The 23,374-nt window shown below is 36.7% G+C and overlaps 1 protein-coding gene and 2 pseudogenes across 1 annotated transcript; all 3 read right to left on the bottom strand.

Moving 5' to 3' along the window:
- Positions 1-9,691: 9,691 nt before the first annotated feature.
- On the bottom strand, positions 9,692-11,518 carry LOC145571926 (alkane hydroxylase MAH1 pseudogene; annotated as a pseudogene).
- Positions 11,519-14,329: 2,811 nt separating this feature from the next.
- On the bottom strand, positions 14,330-15,249 carry LOC145570827 (uncharacterized). Its single transcript, XM_081629957.1, has 2 exons — positions 15,095-15,249; positions 14,330-15,005 (listed from the first exon to the last, which is right to left on the bottom strand). The coding sequence occupies exons 1-2, from the start codon at positions 15,247-15,249 to the stop codon at positions 14,330-14,332; spliced, it is 831 nt and encodes a 276-aa protein (XP_081486083.1).
- Positions 15,250-17,060: 1,811 nt separating this feature from the next.
- On the bottom strand, positions 17,061-18,906 carry LOC145571925 (alkane hydroxylase MAH1 pseudogene; annotated as a pseudogene).
- Positions 18,907-23,374: the final 4,468 nt, after the last annotated feature.

Raw genomic sequence — 23,374 nt, 5'->3', positions numbered from 1 at the left:
GAGTGTGTGCAAGCGGCGTGTCATTTAATTAATAGAACTCCTTCTAGATTGCTTGATTATAAAACCCCTTGTGATGTGTTATTTGGCAAACCACCTTCATATGAGTATATTCGGGTGTTTGGGTGCTTGTGTTATGCGTATAATTTGAAAAGTAAGGGTGATAAATTTGCTAGTCGTAGTAGGAAATATGTGTTCCTAGGATATCCTTTCGGGAAAAAGGGGTGGAAGGTGTATGATTTGGAAACTCGCGAGATATTTGTGTCGAGAGATGTGAAATTTTGTGAGACTGTATTTCCTTTTATTGAGCCTAGTGAGGATGCCAAAAGGGTGAGTGTGACTAGTGGAGATGATGGGATTAGTGATGATGAATGATGCATGGAGTTGGAAGAGGAGTGTGTGCGTGAGGGGGAATGTGATGCGGGGGTGCAGAGGGAGGCAGAGTGCTCCGCGACCCACCCGCGGCAGGCAGACACAAACCGCAGGCAACCCGTGGAGGAGTCTGCCATGCCTTCTGACCAGCCCGCTGATGATCCTGCGGGTGCTGAGTCTGTTGGCGTGTGTGGCAACACGCAGGAGGGCAGTGCTGGGTCTTCTGGTGTGCGTGGCAGCACAGAAGAGGGCACACAGCAGCATATAGATGTTCAGGCAGGGCATACCGAGTTGGATAACAATGTAACAATGGACACCGAGGCCTTGAGTAAAGGTATGAGACTGAAAATACCGAATGTGAGACATCGTGACTATGTGACACACACGATCCGAAATAATAGTCCATCTACATCCACTCAAAGTTCACCTGCGACATCATTAACCTCAGGTACTGTTTATCCTATAACACATTTTGTTGATTCTCACCGATTTTCTGTGAAACATAGAAAATATATTGCAGCTATTACAGGTGGAAATGAACCCAAAAGTTTCAGGGAGGCTATGAAGCACGAGGGTTGGAGGAAAGCAATGGCGGATGAGATCCAGGCTCTAGAAGAGCAGGGTACTTGGGTGCTAGAGAAACTACCACCGGGTAAAAAGGCACTTGGAAGCAAGTGGGTTTACAAAGAAAAATATGATGAGCATGGGAATCTGATCAGATTAAAAGCGAGATTAGTCATCTTTGGCAATCATCAGGTTGAAGGAATAGACTACAATGAGACATTTGCTCCGGTAGCAAAAATGGTGACTGTTCGAACCTTTCTTGCAGTAGCGGCAGTGAAAAATTGGGAAGTTCATCAAATGGATGTTCATAATGCATTTCTTCATGGTGATTTAGAAGAAGAGGTATATATGAAAATTCCCCCAGGTTTTGAAAAAGATAATTCTGACAAAGTTTGCAGGATGCAGAAATCGTTGTACGGGCTTAAACAAGCTCCTCGATGCTGGTTTGCAAAGCTTGCTACAGCTTTGAAAACTTATGGCTTTAAACAGTCATATTATGATTATTCTTTGTTTACTCTGACAAAGGGTAAAATGCAGCTTAATGTGTTAGTATACGTCGATGATTTAATTGTTGCAAGCAACGATAAAAATGCTATGCTCAGTTTTAAATCATATCTGGGAGATTGTTTCAAGATGAAAGATCTTGGAGTGTTGAAATATTTTTTGGGGCTAGAGGTAGCCCGGAATAAACAGGGAATTTTTATTTGCCAGAGGAAGTATACACTGGATATTATTACTGAAGCAGGTTTACTTGATGCTAAGCCTGCAGAGTTCCCTATGGAACAAAATCACAAATTAGCACTATCTCAAGGAGAGTATTTTCATGATATTGCGAAATATCGTCGCCTCATAGGTCGACTGATTTATTTGTCTGTTACGAGACCCGATTTAGCATATTCTGTACACATTTTATCACAGTTTATGCAAAATCCCAGGATTGATCATTGGGAAGCAGCTCTGCGAGTTGTTAGATATTTGAAGAAGAGTCCGGGACAGGGAATTTTATTGAGATCTGATAGTGCTTTACAGTTGGAAGGTTGGTGTGATTCAGATTGGGCAGGTTGTCCTCTCTCCAGAAGATCCTTGAGTGGTTGGTTTGTGCTACTTGGTTTGTCTCCAGTGTCATGGAAAACCAAGAAGCAGCCTACTGTAGCTCTTTCTTCATCGGAAGCAGAATATCGTTGTATGAATGCAACGACTTGTGAATTAAAGTGGTTGAAGCGACTACTTCACTAGTAGAAAAAACAAATTGGCAAGCGGTTCAAACCCCCCAATGGCAAGCGATTTTGAACCGCTCCCTAATGGGGGGCTTGCCAATGGCCATTCAAATGGCAAGCGGTTCAGAACCGCTTGCCTTTTGATGAGAATGGCAAGCGGTTTGGCGCCAAAACCGCTTGCCATTACACTTGACATACTCTTATGTCAATTGTAATGGCAAGCGGTTTTGGCGCCAAATCGCTTGTCATTCTCTTCAAATGGGAAGCGGTTCTGAACCTAAACTGCTTGCCATTCCTTTTTTTTTTTTCCAAAATTATTATTAATTTGTAATAATATAATTAGTGACCTGTTTTAATATAAATAGTCATGTCTTAATTATAATAGGGACCTGTCACAATAATATTAATATTATTAATATTATTATTATTATTATTATTAATAATATTAATATTAATATTATTAATAATAATACAATAATAACATGAAATAAAAATTACATATATATATCATATCAAAAGTAACATCATTGTAATATTGAATTAACAATAATATGTAAGTACACCAAAATGTGTAAAGATATATAACACCATCAATAGCTACGTACTAATCATAATTAATGTTAATATAAAAAAAAAACATATACTAACTAAAATAATGTTCATCATACTAATAACTAAACTCAAGCTCACTAATTAATTTGGTGTGTGTGCACCCACTCCGACAATACTAATAGATGCCATCAAATGTCACGAAATAAGCCCACATGTCGCGAATTTCATCGATTTCTTTGCTTGTTAACGGGCCTTCCCTTTGAATCGCGCAAACCTTTAGGAAAAAAAAACAAACATTATATATATAACACTTGACTATTATAAAAAAAATTCAAATAATTAGCTAGCTAGGACTAATTGATGCCATTTACAAATCACATCAAAAGAGCATTACGCCATTTACAAATCACATCAAAAGAGCATTACGCATTTTACCCATTAATGCCCCACATAAGTCCTATATGACTTGTACTTTTTCCATTTTCTACATTTCATATCGTATGCACTAATTCTCTATCAAAACAATTCAATATTACCTAGTATTAGGTGTCTAAGGCTTGAAATCACATCAAAAGAACATTTTACTAAGTTTTAGGACGCATTTTATACAAGATGCCCCAAATAAGGCCTATATGACTTCTACTTTGCCCATTTTTTTATATTTTTTATCAAATGCACTTATTCTTTATCATAACATGTCAATATTACCTAGTACTTGGTTTCTAAGACTTAAAATCACATCAAAAAAACATTTTACTAAGTTTTAGGGTCTATTTTATCCAAGGATGCCCCAAATAAGGCCTATTAGACTTCTACTTTGCCCATTTTCTACTATTCTAGTCAAATGCACTAATTCTTTCTCATAACATGTCAATATTACCTAGTCTTAGGTGTCTAAGGCTTGAAATCACATCAAAAGAACATTTTACTAAGTTTTAGGACGCATTTTATACAAGATGCCCCAAATAAGGCCTATATGACTTCTACTTTGCCCATTTTCTACATTTTTTATCAAATGCACTAATTCTTTATCATAACATGTCAATATTACCTAGTACTTGGTGTCTAAGACTTGAAATCACATCAAAAAAATATTTTACTAAGTTTTAGGGCCTATTTTATCCAAGGATGCCCCAAATAAGGCCTATTGGACTTCTACTTTGCCCATTTTCTACTATTCTAGTCAAATGCACTAATTCTTTCTCATAACATGTCAATATTACCTAGTCTTAGGTGTCTCATGTTTGAAATCACATCAAAAGAACATTTTACTAAGTTTTAGGACGCATTTTATACAAGATGCCCCAAAAAAGGCCTATATGACTTATACTTTGCCCATTTTCTACATTTTTATCAAATGCACTAATTCTTTATCATAAAATGTCAATATTACCTAGTATTTGGTGTCTAAGACTTGAAATCACATCAAAATAACATTTTACTAAGTTTTAGGACACATTTTATACATGGATGGCCCAAATAAGGCCTATATGACTTCCACTTTGCCCATTTTCTACATTTTGTATCAAATGCACTAATTCTTTATCATAACATGTCAATATTATCTAGTACTTGGTGTATAAGACTTGAAATCACATCAAAAGAACATTTTATTAAGTTTTAGGACGCATTTTATCCATGATGCCCCAAATAAGGCCTATATGACTTCTACTTTGCCTATTTTCTACATTTCTTATCAAATGAATTAATTCTTTCTCATAACATGTCAATATTACCTAGTCTTAGGTTTTTAAGGCTTGGAATCACATCAAAATGCATTTTACTAAGTTTAAGGACGGATTTCATCCAAAATGGCCCAAATAAGGCCTATTTGACTACTACTTTGCCCAATTTCTACATTTCTTATCAAATTGACTATTTCTTTCTCATAATATGTCACTATTACCTCGTCTTAGGTGTTTAAGGCTTGGAATCACATCAAAATAACAATTTACTAAGTTTTAGGACGCAATTTACCCAAAATGGCCCAAATATGACATGTATGACTTCATTACCAAATTCCCTATCAATTACGCAACAAGTTCAAAAAATTTTACCACAATGGCCAAATTCACTTTCAATTACGCACCAAGTTCATAAAATACTACCACATTCCCCGGGCTGCTACCAAGGCTGCTGCCATATGGCTGCTGCTGGCAGCAGCTGCAGCTAGCTTGGCTGCTGCAGCTAGCTGGGCTGCTGCACCTGCCTGGGCTACTGCTGCTGCTGCCAAGGCTACTGCAGCGGCCTGGGCACCTGCCTGGGCTGCTGCTGCTGCCATGGCTGCTGCAGCTGCCTGGTCTGCTGCCATGGCCGCAGCAGCTGCCTGGGCACCTGCCCGGGCTGCTGCTGCTGCTGCTGCTGCCGTGGCCGCTGCAGCTGCCATGGAAGCAATTATTGATAGGGAAAAAAAAAACCCAGGCAACTGCCCAGGCAGCTGCAGCAGCCCAGGAAACTGCAGCAGCAGGGATGTGCAATCTAAACCTCAAATGATGGTGGAAGATGTATCCCAAGGATCGAGGTCATATATATAATGCTTTTTGGAATGATATATGCCTATTAATTGGTCATGACACGAAAATAGATAAACTCATGAATGCATAATTTATGTAAATATATGTATTATATATTTAGTATATAATATATACGAAGTATATGTTTAAAAAAGATGAACTCACTAAAATGTATGTTAAGTAAAAGATTAGCACATGGATGCATTATTTATCTACTATTTTAGTATTTTACAGCCCTAAAAGATTAGCATCAGCAGCCCAGCCCAGGCAAGATTAGCATCAGCATTTATCTACTATTTTAAGTAAACAAAAAAAAAGGAGAAGCAGGCCCAGCAGCCCAGGCAGCAGCAGCAGCCCTGGCAGGCCCAGGCAGCTGCAGCAGGCCCAGGCAACTGCCCAGGCAGCAGCAGCAGCCCTGGCAGGCCCAGGCAGCTGCCCAGGTAGCTGCAGAAGCCAAGGCAGCTTGTAGGCAGAAGCAGCAGGCCATGGAAATTGCCGAGGGGAATTGCGGGTTTTGCCTCTTTCTTGTACTACATGATTTGTAAGCCAAAATAAAACAGCAAATTCAAAAGACTTACCATTGTATCGTCCCAAGCCGTTTGAAGCAACCCGGGTGGTACCTCGGCCCAATCAAGTGTAATAGGTATTTTACGAGTTAGTATGCCAACGTGTTGGGAATATTTGCATTTATATGACATTCAACTAACAATACACAAGTTCATTCATTCATATATTGCTAATTAAATTACCTAAAATCAAACTAAGGTTAACAATCCATTCATTCATTCATAGCAATCCATTCAAACATTATAATTTACTAACCAAATTTAACAAACTAACATGTTAACTAATAACTATTCTCTTCAAAAAATTAACTTTAAAGCTACTCATATTCAAACAACATATATATATATATATATATATATATATATATATATATATATATATATATATATATATATATATATATATATATATATATATATATATATATATATATATATATATATATATAACATTTAAACAATTAAAGTAACAATTAACATTATGGAATAAACAAACAATTAATAAACACAATTAAGATAAATGTGCTCACTAAATTTGAAACCCTAACTTTAAAGTTTGGAATAAACAAACAATTAATACATATTTAAGTAAAGTTTAGCAAGAGCTCACCCTAATTTGAGAGTGTGAAAGAGAAGGATTGATATTGTGGGGTGAGAGTTAGACTTGTGGTGGCTTTGAAAGAAGTAGTAGCTTCAATTAGGGCAGGGAGAGAGAGAGGTGTGGTGGTGGGGCGAAAAATCAGAACACACACCACCAGCCACCCATGAATTGGCAGCCGCACCCCCACGAAAACAGCAGCATGCAGCCACGAACACCACCAGCGACCTTGAGCAACACCTCCCCACGAACGCTGCAAATTTTCGCACAGGAGCAGCTACAAACAAACCCACGAAAATTAAAAAAAAAAAGAGAGAGAAAAGGGAGTGAAAGGAGTGGTGGTGGCGGCGGCGGCGGCGGTGGTGGAGTATGCTTGAGAGTGGAGTTGGAAGCAAGGAGTGAGAAAGAGAGGGGAAGTGAATTAGAGAGTACTGTTCGAATTTTTGGGGAAAAATTCGACTAAGTGCCACTGACTGCTGAGTTTCAATTCCCGCAAAATTTTTTTTTTGAATTGGCAAGCGGTTCGGGGTTGAACCGCTTACCATTATACCAAATGGCAAGCGGTTCAACCCCGAACCGCTTGCCAATACATGTAATGGGAAGCGGTTCGCGCCAAAACCGCTTGCCATTCTAAAAAAGAGTTTTTTTTTTCTTTTTTTTTTTTTAAAAAATAGGGTCTTTCGAAGCGGATTTGAAAAACCGCTTGCCAATTGGGGCTTCCCATTTAGTTTTTTCTACTAGTGCTTGGTGACTTAGGTGTTCGACATGAGAATGAGATTGATGCACCTTTATTGTGATAGTCAGTCTGCGTTATACATTGCGCAGAATCCAGTGTTTCATGAACGAACAAAACATATTGAGTCAGATTGTCATTTTGTTCGGGATGCGATTACAGATGGGACGATTATACCTTCGTATGTTCCTACGACGGTACAGTTGGCTGATATTTTTACAAAGGCTTTGGGAAAAGCTAAGTTCGAGTTTCTACTTCGCAAGTTGGGCATTTGTGACCCGTATGTTGTGAATATATTTTGTGATTATCTTTAGGTTATTTGGCCTTGCCCTCCAAGTATCCTACTCTATATATACCTTTGTATGTGGCCGTTTATATGAATGAGAATGACAGAGAATTATTCATTATATTTTATCAGTACCCCACTTGCTTTATTATTCTCTTTCACTATCTCTTCTCTCCTTAATATGTGTGTCTAAATTGAACGTGTCAACTAAATAGAAACAAAGAAAGTATTATTTTGTGATAGTATTCATAGTAATCATATGCATCTTAATGATTTTATTTATATTTAAATGTTGAGGTTGCAATTTAATGCTCTTACTCTATAATACTTGTCGCATTTTGCTCTAATACATAGTGGTTTTTGCAAATCATACAAGAAAGCTACTCAAAACATATTATATTGAGAATACAAATTAGATGTAAGAACAAAATACAAAAATCAATACTCCTTCCACATTTTATTACATGCTCTATTTCTTTATGAGCAAATTTTTAGAAAAAGTAATAAATTATAAAGAAAGTGAGGTTGGTGGAAGAATTAGGTATGATAGCTAGTTGTGAGGAGAGAGAATCTAGAAATACTACCTCTGGTCCAATTTACTCGCAACAAAGGGGTATTATTTGTGAGACATAAAATATTCCTTTGTTGCGAGTAAATTGGACCAGAGGTAGTATTAAAATATGGTATTTGGGAGGGGGGTACACTAGGAGTAAAAAAAATCAGCAAAATATTGTGAAAGGTTTTCAAAAAAGAAACGGAGTACTCTTCAAAAAAAAAAAAAAAAAGAAATGGAGTAAGGGTCTGTTCTCTTCAGTTTAATTTCAGTTCAGTTCAGTTCAGCTCAATACAGCTCCAATCAGTTCAGTTCAGTTCCTAATTTCCTTCTCTCATAAACAATTCAGCTGAACTCAATTCATCTTAGTTCAGTTTAACTCATTTTAGTAAATCAACACAGGCCCTAAGCAATAGAATACGACCGCAAAAGGAAAGTGGATCAAGTAATAAAATACGATAGTGGATATCGCTTGTTTTATAGCAATTGACTGTTACATTGGTTGTTGGCTGGCTGACAACACTGTTACCCTTAACTAGCTGGTCTGACTAACTGTTTGTGTTGACTTTTTATGTTGGTTGTTTGATTGTCGGCTCTTAAATAGATATGTTTGTCAAAGTTGGTAGTTAATTAGGAAAAAAAATGTAAGAGTAAGTATAAAGGCTAACAACCAACACAAAAAAGCTAGTCTTACTAGCTTTCGGGGGAATGTTTAGCTTTTTAGCCAACAACAAATAACTTAAACATATTTTTTGGCTCGTTAACCAAATCAAAAGCCAATTGCCAAACAAGCCCATATTGTATATTGTAGTGTTGGGTGTTACCTATGACATTATTACACTAAGGGGCCGTTTGGTTCGCCCAGGGTAATTGGAATGGAATGAACAAAGGGAAAGACAAAGAATGGAATGAAATTACCTAAAATTGTGTATGTTGTTTGTTTTACAACAAAGAGAATGAGTCCCACCACCACACAACCACCTACACTTTCACTCTCCACCGTTTCCAGCCACCACCCAGCCACCAAACCCCTCGCCTCTGCTCCCTCACCGTGCGCCTCCCTTCGTCGGCCGTCCCCGCCCCTCGCAAATCCTCCCTCAGCCCCGTAAAACTTACCTTAGCCACGAATGAACCCTAGAAACCATTCTCCCTCACCATAAAAACCGTCGACAACCCTTCCCCCACGGATTTCGAGGGTGGTGGGAGAGGCGGCTGACGATTTAAGGGGAGGGAGAAGAGTTTTTAGGGTTTTGCGGTGGTTATGGGACGTTTTATGGGGGAGGGGAAGATTTGCGGGGAGAGGGGAAGGGCAGCGACGGGAAGGGGCGGGACGGGGCTTTGGGAGGGCTAGGCGGCGGTTTAACGGCGATAGGGAGAGCTGGGTGGTGGTGGTTATTTTTGCGGGGGAGGGGAGGGCGGCGAGGATCAGGGGTGGGGCAGCGGTGGTCGGGGTAGGGTCGGCGGTGGTCAGGTACGTAGGTGGGCTGGTTTCCGGTGGTGTTGGTAGGTGTAAAGGTGGTGATGTGGTGGTGTTGGGGTGGCTAGGGAATGGAATGGAAATACCTAGGGGGGGTGGGGAATGGACTTAGAAGGAATTTGGGGAATGGAGGGGGTAAAGGGAATGAAAGAAAGTGCTAAACAAACATCAACAAAGGGAATCGGGCCAGTTAATTCCCATTCCCTTTCCTGAATACCCCCAACCAAACGGTCCATAAGAAAGTTCATTCAATCTTATACACTCATACAACCTCTGTTTCATTATGATGTTAACACGTACACTAAAAATAGGTTTTAATCGGATAAAAATTATTAGCTACACTTAAAAATTTATTTATTTCTTTAACACATTTTGTTACCAAAAAAAAAAATAAAAAAATTAACACACACACACTCATTTTATTCATAGAAACAATGCGAATTCACAATACAAAACAACAATACATCAAATTCACTAAGATAATCGTACTCATTATCTTCAACAATCACGCACTTTATTACTATTAACATCGAACAATTTTAACCTTAAAACCATGTTTCATTTGAAGTTTAAGGGAGACATCAGGAACAACTTGATGTCCTTGGACAACTTCTATATCATACCTTTGAATTATGGCAGCTGCAACAATCTTTATTTGGGTTAAAGCCATGTCCTTTCCTTGACAAATCCTCGGCCCTGCCCCGAAAACCGAAAACTTGTACGATGGCTCGAACTTAATGTTTCCTCGTTCCGTTATCCATCTCTCGGGCTTAAACTCGTTACAATCATCTCCCCAAATTGATTTCATCCTTCCTTGGGCATACATGTTGAAGATGATTTGCGTATTCGGTTTCATTTGATGACCACTTGGAAGTATATCCGATTCAATTGAATTCTTGTGGTTGAATGGTACAGATGGATATAATCTTAATGTTTCACATATAGCACCATGAAGATATACTAGCTCATTTTTGTGCGTGGTAAACTCCCTTAAAAAATCTTCATTTTTATTATCATCGTCTCTTTCTACCATTATAGCATTTAATTCCTCTCTAATCTTATTAGTGACATGTGGGTTTTTGGTAAGAAGGTAAAATAACCAAGATAAAGCAACACTAGTTGTATCACCTCCTGCTATAAAAAAATTTAAAAACGCATCCTTTAAAAACTCATCACCGTTGCTACTATTTGTTGGAGTTGTGTGATTTTCTACCTCATTCATATAAATTGTCAATAAGTCGTCGAATATTACCTCACTTTCTTCTTTAGGATTATCGAGTTTCCTTTCTGCTCTCTTCATAGCTATCATCTTGTTAGTGAAATTGTAAATCATCTGGCAATCTTTTTGGTATTTCTCTTCCCCTACACCCAACCATCTCATAAATTTCCACATAGATGTTGGCATAGCATGACGCCGAAAAATCACCTCTTCTACATCATTCACGGCTTGGAAGAGTGGAATAGGTGACAAATCGAGTGAGAGAAATTTAGGGTCATAGTCCAAGAGAATGTTACATACATTATCAAAAGTAAACCTTTTAAACGTATCATACAAGTCGATTTCAACACCATGCTTAGAGACATTATCGAGCAATGGGATGAGTCTACTTTCCATCTCTTCCCAAATTTTCTTCATAAAAATTGAATTGAATTTGGGATGGCCGAAGAAAGAATGAGCCAATCTTCGATGATACTGCCACAAACTAGAATCCGAGTTAAAGATCCCATCTCCAAGATATTCGAAAATTTCGTTAAATTTAGGGCCTTTGACATAGTTTCCGAAGCTCTTGCTAAGCACGTGGTGAACGTTGGAAGGATCAACGGTAACTATAATGTTCATGTTGCTGAACCAAGGGCCCTTAAATAGAAACGTTAGCTCAGATGATTTCTCCATAATTTCAATGAAAAATTCATTGATTCTGTGAAAGTTTTGGAAGAGTGCAGGAAGCATCCCAACAAGAGGCCAATTAGTTGGGATACCATTTTTGTTGCGGAAAAAGTAGCAAAAAATAAACAAGCAAATGAGCAAAGTAAAGATAACCAAGTATGTCATTGTTTGCTAAGAAATTATAGTTCTTTGTAAGGTTTGGTGGGAGTTTAAATGGGATGGTTCATCTTCATGTGAAAGAGTTCTTTAAATAGAAAAATATAGAAAAGTTTCTATATGCTTCTTCCTTGCTCCCTCCGTCCCTTTTAAAAATCATCAAGTTTTATACTACACTATGTGGCTGGCCACACCATGTGACCAACCATTATGGGGTAACTTTATTAGTATTATAAAGTTTACTCGGTTAGTGTTACATGGATTACTTCATCAGTGTTATAGGGTTACTCAATCAGTGTTATAGGAATTACTTTGTTTTTTTACAAGCGGCCACATGATATGTCCAGTTGCACACAAAGCGCATTATTTAAAAATTTATTTGTATATGAAACGCTAGAAATTTGATATAATTGCAATTTTTATTATCACATACAAATAGGTGAATTGGCCCCTCTGTCTTTTACGAAGTAAAATATTAAACTCTCAGGATCTTCTTTTATTCACGTGGGATAATATTGTGAGAAGATTGTGCCGTTGTGCTATAAGCGCATTTTCAAACTCCCCCTCACATGATAAGCTAGTCCGGCCACTTCTCAAGTTCAAGGAGATTCCAATCAAAAACCATACTTCGAATGACATATAAATGAGTAGTATTTTATTCAAAATAAGAAATATGAGGAGCAATATCCCCTTATAAAGGGTTTAATTCTCTTTCTCTTCATTTATCAACATATTGTAATGATATTTTTTTTGATCTGTGAGCGAAAACTCAACCGACATACTCTCATGGGCGTTTATCGTTGGAGTGATAATTTTAGTAATGCGAGTCGGAGAGAGCTACCTAGGAAGTATATGCTACGTCTGCAGTTCGTTGGAGTGATAATTTTAGTAATGTTACGTCCGCAGTTCGAGCTGCACTCGCAGCAATATTTGCGGCAGTCGTCAAGCGCATTTGCATGTGGGTATTTCGGGGCGGAAATTGTTTTGTGTGTTTTTTGAGCTTCTTTTTCAATATCTATTTTGCAGTGGGTCCTAACCATGGCACAACCGAAGTAGGTTTTATAATAATCATTCTAAGGAAGTTCTTAATTGTCTAATGGTTGTTCTTGATTACAATAGCTATTTTTCCAACATTTACGGTGTCTAAGGAAATCAAACTTTGTTTTTTTTTTCTTTCATACCTGATTCACTTCCGATTATTTTTCAATAAGCAAACCTAGGCCAGCATAGCATTATGTTGTCAGGAATTATTCAATGCGCTGCTCATCCCAATCCACCCAATTCGAAATCGACTCGAAATAAACCAAATTCAAATTTCAACTTTTCTAGACACAATAATTTAATATGACTCATATTTAAAATAAACCCGACCCGATCTCATTGAACCTGACCCTCAAATCTCATGAATTTTTTCACCCTTAGTTGGTAGTATTTGAACTCCATACCTTTAAAAGTTGACGTAGGAATATTATCAGATACAAAAACAGTGTCACAAATACTGGTTGTAATTATACACACATCAATAATGCTGATGCTAACAAATAAAACATGAAATACGCAATGAGCCAATGACCACGAAATGATTTTTAAAATAGGGATCCAACAAAAATGGGTTGTGATCTTAAATGCTTTGTTGAACTTAAAAGTTACCAAAGAGATATTGGGAGTATTAATTAATTAGAGCAAAACTATTACCCCACACAAATCTTAATTGTTTCCTCCGATTTGATCTGTCTGATCTTTTCACTTTATTGTTTGTCTCACAAAAGATAATTTAGATGAGGGAAAATTGGAGGAATAATTAGGTTTTTTCTTACTCTATTTCTCAAGGCAAGGTATTCACTAGTTGGCTAAACGAAAGCCAAAGAAGTTGGGTATCTCCTTCAAGCGGGACAACTACATCCCGAGAGGCAGTCAAACGAGGGTGTGAATGCGAGATGCCAGCAGAATGATCGGCCGGACAAGGCAATTCAAAAATTTGAACTCCTGCGTATCCCTTTAAAAAGACTCCGGGAAAGAAAATAGATAGCTCAGCTTGGTTTAATTTGTAATGTTATTTTCTATTAAATGTGCATGAGAGCTTAATTAATTGTGATAATTGAAAATAATCACTAAATTTTGGTAAAAATATTTGTAGATAATGACACCAAGTCGCACTACAATCCACCATACACTTGGTGCTCCAAGCTTGAGTCAATTCGTGTTGCAAATTTATTTCCGACAAGCATCACGTTAATAATAATCTTCATTGCCCACATAAATAAAGTATTGTTGCTAAATTTGTTTCCCTATGTAGCTACTTCAATTGGAGACTTTAATAAGTTTTCAATTTTATTAAAGTCTGCGTGCAATGATAGGACATTGGAGATGGAGGGGTGGTTAAGTGGTTGGCGAGTTTGACTCTCATCCTCCATTTCAATGATAGGGTGGGGATCCCCCGTATCTGACTGTTTAAAATAAATAAATAAATAAATAAATAAAAAATTATACGTACACTTTAGGCCATACATAAAAGTAGAATATTTTGTCAAAATTGTTGACAATGTGTAATCAACTCTAGAAATGGACAACATCGACCGTACCAAACTATTCACTTGCCTTTGTAAAAAGAAAAATTAAATAAAGCTTATCATTGGCCGGGTAAGTGATCAAACCATGCATCAATTATTCCACGAAAATCATGACAAGACTGAAAAAGCCTCAAATTATATATGTACATTAGAATAAGTAGTACTACTCCATAAAATATTCATATTCCATTTTTTTAACTACTATATATGTCTTTTTTTTTTTTTTTTTTTTTTTTTTTTTTTTTTTTTTTTTTTTTTTTTGACAATAGCAAAAGGAAAACAAAGTGCTACAGAAAACTAGACAAGGTAGACCGACAATTCCTAGCTATGTCGTCCGCCTTTTGAACCTGGTCCCTCCGAACTTTTAAGATTGTGCACCTTCGAAAAGCCGATCCAACCTCCCTTAATTCTTTTAGAATCCAGGTTATTAGAATATCTCTACCTAGATTATCTTGTAAATTGTCCAGAAGAGAGGTTGAATCGGATAATATAAGAATCCCTTGCTTACCTTTGGCATGGGCCCATTTCATTGCTTCAAGGCAAGCCCAAGCCTCGCAATGGAGCACCGATGATGCTGCTCCATGTTTCCCCCCTACCTCCAATTCATGGCCTTGAGAATTGCTTTTCACCGCCCAATCAATGCTCGCTCTTGTAGTATTCTTATCCCAGGACCCATCCACTTCTACTATGAAATCATCAAACCCATCCGTCTCTTTACCTAAATGAACGTAATTGAACCCCGGAGGAAAGATTGGGTCATTCTCACTGTTAGCCTCCACATCCCTAGCCAAGTGTCCTTGCTGTGTGAAAGTCTCGTGGTCTTTCATCGCTATACTTATAAGCTCCATCACTTGCGCTCTCGTACTCCTAGCATTCTTGAAACATCTTTCATTCCTTGACTTCCATAGTCCCCATAAAGTTGCAATAAACAACGCACATCGGTGACTGTGCTTACCATCCTCGCTATAAAAGAGCAGGATATAGTGCTGAATCCAACCTTTCAAAAGGCTGGTCTCAAGAGAGTCATGGCAAATAGAAAGAGGGCCATTCACCCAAATTTCCTTTGCCGGAATACAGAACTAAAGAGATGATGGCTGTCCTCCGAGGCCACCCCACAGTGATCACAAACCTCATTCAGTTGAATACCCCTTCTAGCCAAATTTGCTTTGGCTGTAATGCCATCATGAAAAAGTTTCCATTTAGACATTGCAAAAAGCAACACATTGTCGTCATTATGTACACCTTACAACAATTACTAATTAATGTCTGACGCAAATCACTTAGGATGAAGCCAAAATATATCGTTCGCTTCATTTGTTTCTATGAATGACGCAAATAAGGCAAAGCGAATGAATGTTTTTCTACTAGTGAGCATGCCTACTAAATAACTTTTACTATGGATTACTCCATCAAATGTATCAAGCTCAAATCAGAAATGAACACGATACGACACAATCCGAACCTCAGAATATTGGCCTGAATTAGTGTCAAAAGTTTACGACAAATTTAATTAAATGAATCAATACGAGACGTCTAATTAACCAGGTTGGGTCATTAGTGCAGAGAATTTCAATACAAAATTAACACGAATTACCCCTCTTAAGAAAAATGACCAATAATTTATGATAATTTTTTAAGTGAGGCTAACGTTTTTACTTAGAACACAATAACACGACATGAACTAGACACGAAAAAAGGAGGGTTAGTGTTAATACCTCTTTTGACAAGAATAGTTAAACTGTATGGGTCAACAACTCAACGCAACACTAGGGGTGGCAAAAGCTGACCCGACCCGATAACCCGACACGAACCCGACTTAAATATAGCGGGTTAGGATTGAGATTTTCGATCCGAAAAATTAAATGGGCCAACATGAACCCGACCTGAAAATTAAATGGGTCAGGTTAAGGTTGAAAATTCGAACCCGAAACGATCCATATAGCCCGAAAAAATTATTGGGTTGAAATCAGGCCGGGTTAATTCGAACCTGACCTGAATAACCCGAAAACAAATCATGATTAAACATTTTAAAAAATTCTAAATAAAGTAACCAGCCCAAGCCAAAATTCATGTTCCTTATAAAAAGTAAAACCATAAGGATCACTTTTATTAGATGTAGTCGCTGCTCCATACTCCTCTTTATCTCATCTTCTCTCTTTAAGGGCTTCAAAGTTCAATCTCCTAAGGTAAATCAATTGTCAAAATCAATTTTCTCTCTCTTCAACTCTCAAGAAATCACTTCCTAAATCCTTTGCAAGTTGCAAGTGCATGCTCCTGGCCTCCTCCTTCACGTCTTCCTCTCCTTCACGGACATCAAGCTTCAAGTTGCAAGTGCTCAAACTTCAAGTGCTCCTCCCTTTCATTGGATAATGCTTGTTGTTTTTACTAATTTCGAATTTTATACTCCGTATATTGTTTTACTTTTAGATTTTTGTTGTTGTAATATTAAATTACAAGTTTAATACACTTAATATTTTTATTATTTTCTATTGTTGTTGTTTTGTTGATATAATGTATATGATTTACAAAATTTCTACAGTCTTATATATTCATATAATCTATACGGTTCACCTAATTGAAGCACCGATCAAATTATTATTTGAAGATAAAAATCAGGTCAGTTTTAGACTAATTTTAGTATAAAGCAGCCTGATTTAAAATCGAAAAAAGGTCAAAGGTCAATTTCGGGTTGACTCCAACCCGAAAATATCACGTTCAGGTTGGGATTTTCAACCCGAAAAGTTAAATGGATTAGGTTTGAGTTGGGGGGTAGCTGACCCGAAATTAGTCGACCCGAACACGAACACGAACCTGACCTGACCTGATCCGTTTGCCAGCCCTACACAACACGACACATGTATTATACGACGGGTTGGCATTGGTTAGTGTTAAGGTTCTCTGACCTGTATAATTTCGAACACGAACATGAGAATAACATGATATGACACGTTTGCCAGCTTATCTACACAGAGATATGTGAGATTTTATATAATAAAAATTCATATTATATAATATCGATTCAACCTAGATAATTTTACACAATACATGACAATACTTATTTAATTTACTTGTATATCTTAAACAACCTTGAAATATTCTATATCACATGTAACAAATCTAACAATGGAAGCAAGGACAAAGTCCATGATTATTTAATATTTGAACCTACGTACATTTAATTTGGCAGGCCCACATATAATACCTTATACTTCATATTAATTTTGAGAACGACTTATCTTAACCTTAAAACCATTTTTCATACGAAGAAGTATAGAGTGATCGAGGACAGGATAATATCCTTGTACGGTCTCTATATTGTAGTGTTGGATGATGAAGGCAGCTATAATCTTCATTTGGGTGAAAACCATTTGCTTTCCCATGCAAGACCTTGGCCCTGCACTAAACACCGCAAACTTGTACGATGGCTCACGTTTAATCGTTCCACCTTCAGTTATCCACCTTTCGGGCTTGAACTCGTTGCAATCTTCTCCCCATATCGATTTCATCCTTCCCATCACGTACGCGTTGATGATAATTTCCGTATTTCGATTCACTTGATGACCACTAGGAAGGATGTCTGGCTCAATTGGTGACTTGTGATTGCTTGTTAATACTGGGTAGAGTCTTAAAGATTCACATAATGTAGCATGAAGATATATTAGCTGGCCACTAAACTCTATAAAATTGCTTAGAAACCTATCATAGTTATTGTTCACTTGTATCATTATACCATCTAGTTCCATTTTAATCTTGTGAGCAATTTGTGGGTTTTTCAAGAGAAGGAAAAAAAACCAAGTCAATCCAATACTTGTTGTTTCTCCTCCGGCTAGATAAAAATTTGAAACTGTATCCCTTAAAAATTTATCATTATGGCTCTTTGACCTAATAGTGTTTTCATCGGTATCCATAAATAAGGTCAATAGATCTACTCTACTTACCTCTATTTCATTATCCTTTGGTTTAGATGTTGCTTTCCTCATTTCTTCTCTTTTCTTATTTATGCACTTGTAAATAAAGTCATCAAGGATTTTCCATGCTTGCTTGTACTTATTCTCTCCCCCTATATTCAACCACCTTTGGAATTTCCATATGCATGTTGGCAATACGTGACGAGTGAACAAAGTGTGTTCGAGATCAGCCACAGCCTTCAAGAGTGGAAAATCAGGCAAATCGATTGAAAGAGATTCCGGATCATGGTCCATCATGATATTACTCATTGTATCATACATGAACCTTAAGAATATATTTTGAAGGTCAATCTCAATCGAGTGTTTAGCAACATGATCAAGAAATGGGATGAGTCCATTCTTGACTTTTTCCCATGTTATATAGATCAACGAGTGGTGGAATTGAGGATGATGGAAAAACAAATGAGCCACATTTCGATGGTAACTCCATACATCTGAATCGGAGTTAAGGATCCCATCACCAAGGACGTCAAAGATTTCATTATATTTGGAACCTTTTACATAAATTCCAGATTTTTTGCAATATATATGGTTAAGGTTAGCAGGATCAACGGTTACTAGGATGTGCATGTTGGCAAACCAAGGGCCCATGAAATGGAAATTCATGTTAGAATTTTCCATAAGATGAAAAACAAAGGCATTAGTATTATGGACGTTTTTGAGGAGTGCAGGAAGCATCCCAACAAGAGGCCATTTAGTTGGAAGGCCATTTTTATTGCGAAAGATGAAGCAAAATAAAGCAAAAAAAAGGAGGATCAGTGTATTGATCAACATGTAATACCCCATTAGGAAGTATAGTATGTGTTTAGGCCAGGTTTTGTTTGTTTGGGTGTTTGGTTGATGATTATGTGAAAATGTACGTGCTTTTATAGTTTTATTATGAATATGCTTTTTTAATCTTATATTTGTGTAGAAGTTAATGGTGTAGGCCTCACAAAATAAATCACACATGAAAATCATATCATTTCATGTTAATTTTAACTATATTTCCTAATTTAAGTCATACATACATATATATATATATATATATATATATATATATATATATATTAAGGGACCAACACCTTTTAATTTCAAATTAGTGTGCGGCCCGGGCGTTGCACTAGGTTACCACTTTGATTAAATTGTTTTTTTTTTTCGAAAGATTAAATTATTTCTTTATGAAATATATAATCAATTATTATGTATGTTATGCATAATTGTTAAACATAATGTTATTAATTAACAAAGAGTATATATAGAAAGCAATTTTTATTACTCTATTATTTGAGAAATGTTGATTTTATTCCTCTTAATTTTTTTTTCAAATTTCTTATCTCGTTTTCTTTGTAAATGGTGCGTGCCATTTATAGTTATATTTATTTTTATAAATGACGACATGAATTATTATTAGCTAAGATGGGAAAGAGTTAGATCTTGTATCCTCAAGGTCTAATGTTTGAAACCCATCAAATGCTTTTTAATATTAATCTATCAATAATAGTTGGAATGATTTGTTAGTTGATAATGACATGTCATTAAGTGATGATGTGGCACATAAACGATTTTAGGAATGCTTTTTAATATATAATAAGTATAGATGTGTTTTATTTTTTACCGCAAGGTGTGATAAAAATCAATTCTAACGATGCCACTTTCAGGCTTGATGGTGTGGGGCTTAGGAGTGTAATGCATTATTATGTTGGTGATGTTGTTGCCTCTACTTGTCTTCACATTAAGAGTAAGCAAGTTCGAGGCTGACGACATTGCAGAAGCTCTTGCCATCAGGCACGCTTTTCTATTATCCAGCTTGCTAAGGGTTGCCATGTTGGGTTTCGGAAAGTCTGATTTTTTGTAGAACAAAACCCGATTCCTAGACCCGTTCACAAATAATATAACTAAAAGACATAAATAACAAGATAAAGTGAAAAGACCATATTACCCTTGATACGTGCTTCGCTCGTACCAACAAGCTCTTACTTCGAAAGCCGAGTCTCGCAAGCGCGTAGACCTCTAACGATAGTTCACCCGCAACAACGACCCGAACGATCGCTAACTCGAATTTTAGTCGAGTTCGGACCAAAAACAACTACTCGAGTTTTATGTGAACTTAAAGGTTTTCTCACTATTATGGATATGTCTTTTTGAGTTCCAACTCAAGTGGAATTCTCAAGTCCTAATACATGGGTATTTATAGAGAATTCCAAGAAAACATTTCACTCTCCTATCAATGTGGGAGAGTTGGTAAAAATAGTTTTTCATTTTATTTTTAATTAAAAAAAAATAGCAAATCAATGATCAATCAACTAATTGCAACAAGGAGGGAGAGGGTAGGTGATGACCACAAGGGGAGAGGACCATTTCCTTCCTCCCCAAGCTTCCCACAAGCCGCCCCTCACACTCTATCTCTCGGCCCAATCAGCTCGCGCCAGTTAGCTCGCCGAGCCTTGGGCATCAAGGCTGCCTTGCTGGCACTTGGCTTCTTGGCTGGGCATGATAGCTGGTCGCTAGCATGTGCGGCCTAGCAAGCATGCCTTGCTTTGCTGGGCACGCTAGCAGTAGCGTGTTGGCCTCGCACTTGCCCGTACATGCGCGCAGCAAGCCCCACACGCAATGAAATATTCTCATTTTTTATTTTGTATTTTCTGTTTTTTATTTTTATTTTTCTGATTATTTTAATTTTTTTTTTTTTATTTCGGACAAATCGTGTGTTGACACGTGACATATGACATGTTATAACAGGTTGTTGACCTGTAATTGATGGGTTGGGTCTAGTGGAAGAAAATAAGAGTCTAAGTTGGGACTGTTAGCAAATAATCCTTAGTTGGGATTATTCTAGGTAAATCACCTATACTTGGGATAATTAAAGTGTATTTTTCCTTTATTTTTTGACAACTTACTCCATTTATATATTATATATCTCTCCTCCTATGGTCACAAATAAAACTCTTATCCTATGGTCACAAATCAAACCCACTACATGACACACTAATTCTTATCTGTTATCTATGTAACGGACACTTGGAAAAAAGTTGAAATCTCAAATTTTGATGTCTCGTTTTAGTTAATTAAAATATACTGCCTCCGTTTTTAAATACTTGCTCCATTTTCCTTTTCCGGCCGTTTTTAAATACTTGCTCCATTTCCTCTTTTAGAAAGCTTTTACAATATTTAATTCATTTCTCAAACTTAGTGGACCCAACATAATACTCTCTCTCCTCCTATTCTTCCACTACTTTTGCTTTTTACAATTTTTTTTTTATTTTCTCAACTACTCCACTACTTCCATATTTTATTATTTTCTCCAATTTCTCCTAAGACTCCGCGCATGGAGAAATAGAGCAAGTATTTAAAAACGGAGGAAGTATCATAAATGGATTTGTATTGTACAACTTTTAAAAAGGTATTTTATGATGTGAAATCATTCATAAGATTTTTTTTTGTAAAAAAAAGTTATAATCTATTTTTATATATATATATATATATATATATATATATATATGGAAATTAGAAGTCCTTTTAGAGATAAATTTTTAAAATAATTATATAGAAATTAGAAGTCTTTTTCGAGATAAATTTTTATCCTAAAAATTATACTGTATCTTAAATTCGCTTATTTACTTTATCAATCCATCTTGTGTATGGCTGGCCACATCATGTGACCACTTATAAAATAATAAAATAACCTTTATAATACTGACAAGTAACCTCTGTCATACTGACTGAGTAACCTCTATAACACTTACAAAGTAACCCTATTAACATTAACAGAGTAACCTCTAACACTGAACAAGTAACCCCTATTACACAAACAAAGTAACTCTGTGATACCTGGCCATACAGTGTGGAGAACCACATATAAGAATTTGTGTTATTTCATTAAGGATCCCATCACCAAGGACGTCAAAGATTTCATTAAATTTGGTACCTTTTATATAAATTCCAGATTTTTTGCAATATATGTGGTTAAGGTTAGCAGGATCAACAGTTACTAGGATGTGCATGTTGGCAAACCAAGGGCCCATGAAATGGAAATTCATGTTAGAATTTTCCATAAGATGAAAAGCAAAGTCATTAATATTATGGACGTTTTTGAGGAGTGCAGGAAGCCAGGAAGCATCCCAACAAGAGGCCATTAAATGGAAGCCCATTTTTATTGCGAAAGATGAAGCAAAATAAAGCAAAAAAAAAAAAGGTGGATCAGTGTATTGATCAACATGTAATACCCCATTAGGAAGTATAGTGCGTGTTTAGGCCAGGTTATGCTTGTTTGGGTGTTTGGTCGATGATTATGTGGAAATGTACGTGCTCTTATAGTTTTATAATGGACATGCTTTTTTAATCTTATATTTGTGTAGAAGATAATGGTGTAGGCTTCCTCCAAAAAAAAAAAAAAAAAGTCAATGGTGTAGGCCTCACAAAATAAATCATTGATCGTAATTTCAAGCAGGGCTGTGCACTGGTCCAAAACCCAGACCGAGACCGAAATGGACCGGAACCCGGAATTGATTTTTTTGGGGACCGGGACTGGACCATAATCAACTGGTCCGGGTTCTGATCCAGACCTGTTTATTCCGATTCGGTCCGGGCCGATTTTGGACCGGGATGGACCGGTTACATTATTTTTTTTATTTTTCTTTTTCATTTTAGTATCTTAATATATACATACATTTTTAACGTCTTGTTTTTGTTTGCGTGCTTTTCTATTTTGCACCTAAAATTTATAAATTACAAGTTTTGTACCTAAATTTTTTAGAAATTTAAAAATAAAAATTTAAAATTTTCACTCAAAAAATTACAAAAATACACTTTCCGGTCCATTCCGGTCCGGACCTTAATTTGTGAGGACTGAAGATCGGACCGGAATCAACCGGTCTGGGCCGGTCCAGGTCCATTACTGCACACCCCTAATTTCAAGTCTATTTCCTAATTTAAGTCACAAAATTAATGAGACAATTACATACCAACATACATATATATTTCTACCGACGCTTTTTTTTTTTATTTTTTTATATTGGACAAATCGTGTGTCAACACGTGGCATATGACCTGTTATAACAGGTTGTTGACCCATAATTGACCAGTTGGGTCTAGTGGAAGAAAATTAGAGCCAAAGTTGAGATTGTTAGAAAATAATCCTTAGGGTCTGTTCACATTTACTTAATTTCAGCTCAATTTAGTCTAGTTCAGTTCAGCTCTAATCAGTTCAATTTAGTTCAATTCACCTACAATCAGTTCAGTTCAGCTACAATCAGTTCAGTTTAGTTCAGCTCTTAATTTCCCTCTCTCATAAAATATTCATTTCAGCTCAGTTCAGTTTAGTTCCGTTCAGCTCCAATCAGTTTAGTTCAGTTTAGTTCAGCTCCAAGCAGTTCAGTGCAGCTC

This window comes from Chenopodium album, chromosome 12, assembly GCF_948465745.1.
Source record: "Chenopodium album chromosome 12, dcCheAlbu1.1, whole genome shotgun sequence".
NCBI lineage: Eukaryota > Viridiplantae > Streptophyta > Magnoliopsida > Caryophyllales > Amaranthaceae > Chenopodium > Chenopodium album.
This window is presented reverse-complemented; position numbering and strand designations above follow the sequence as displayed.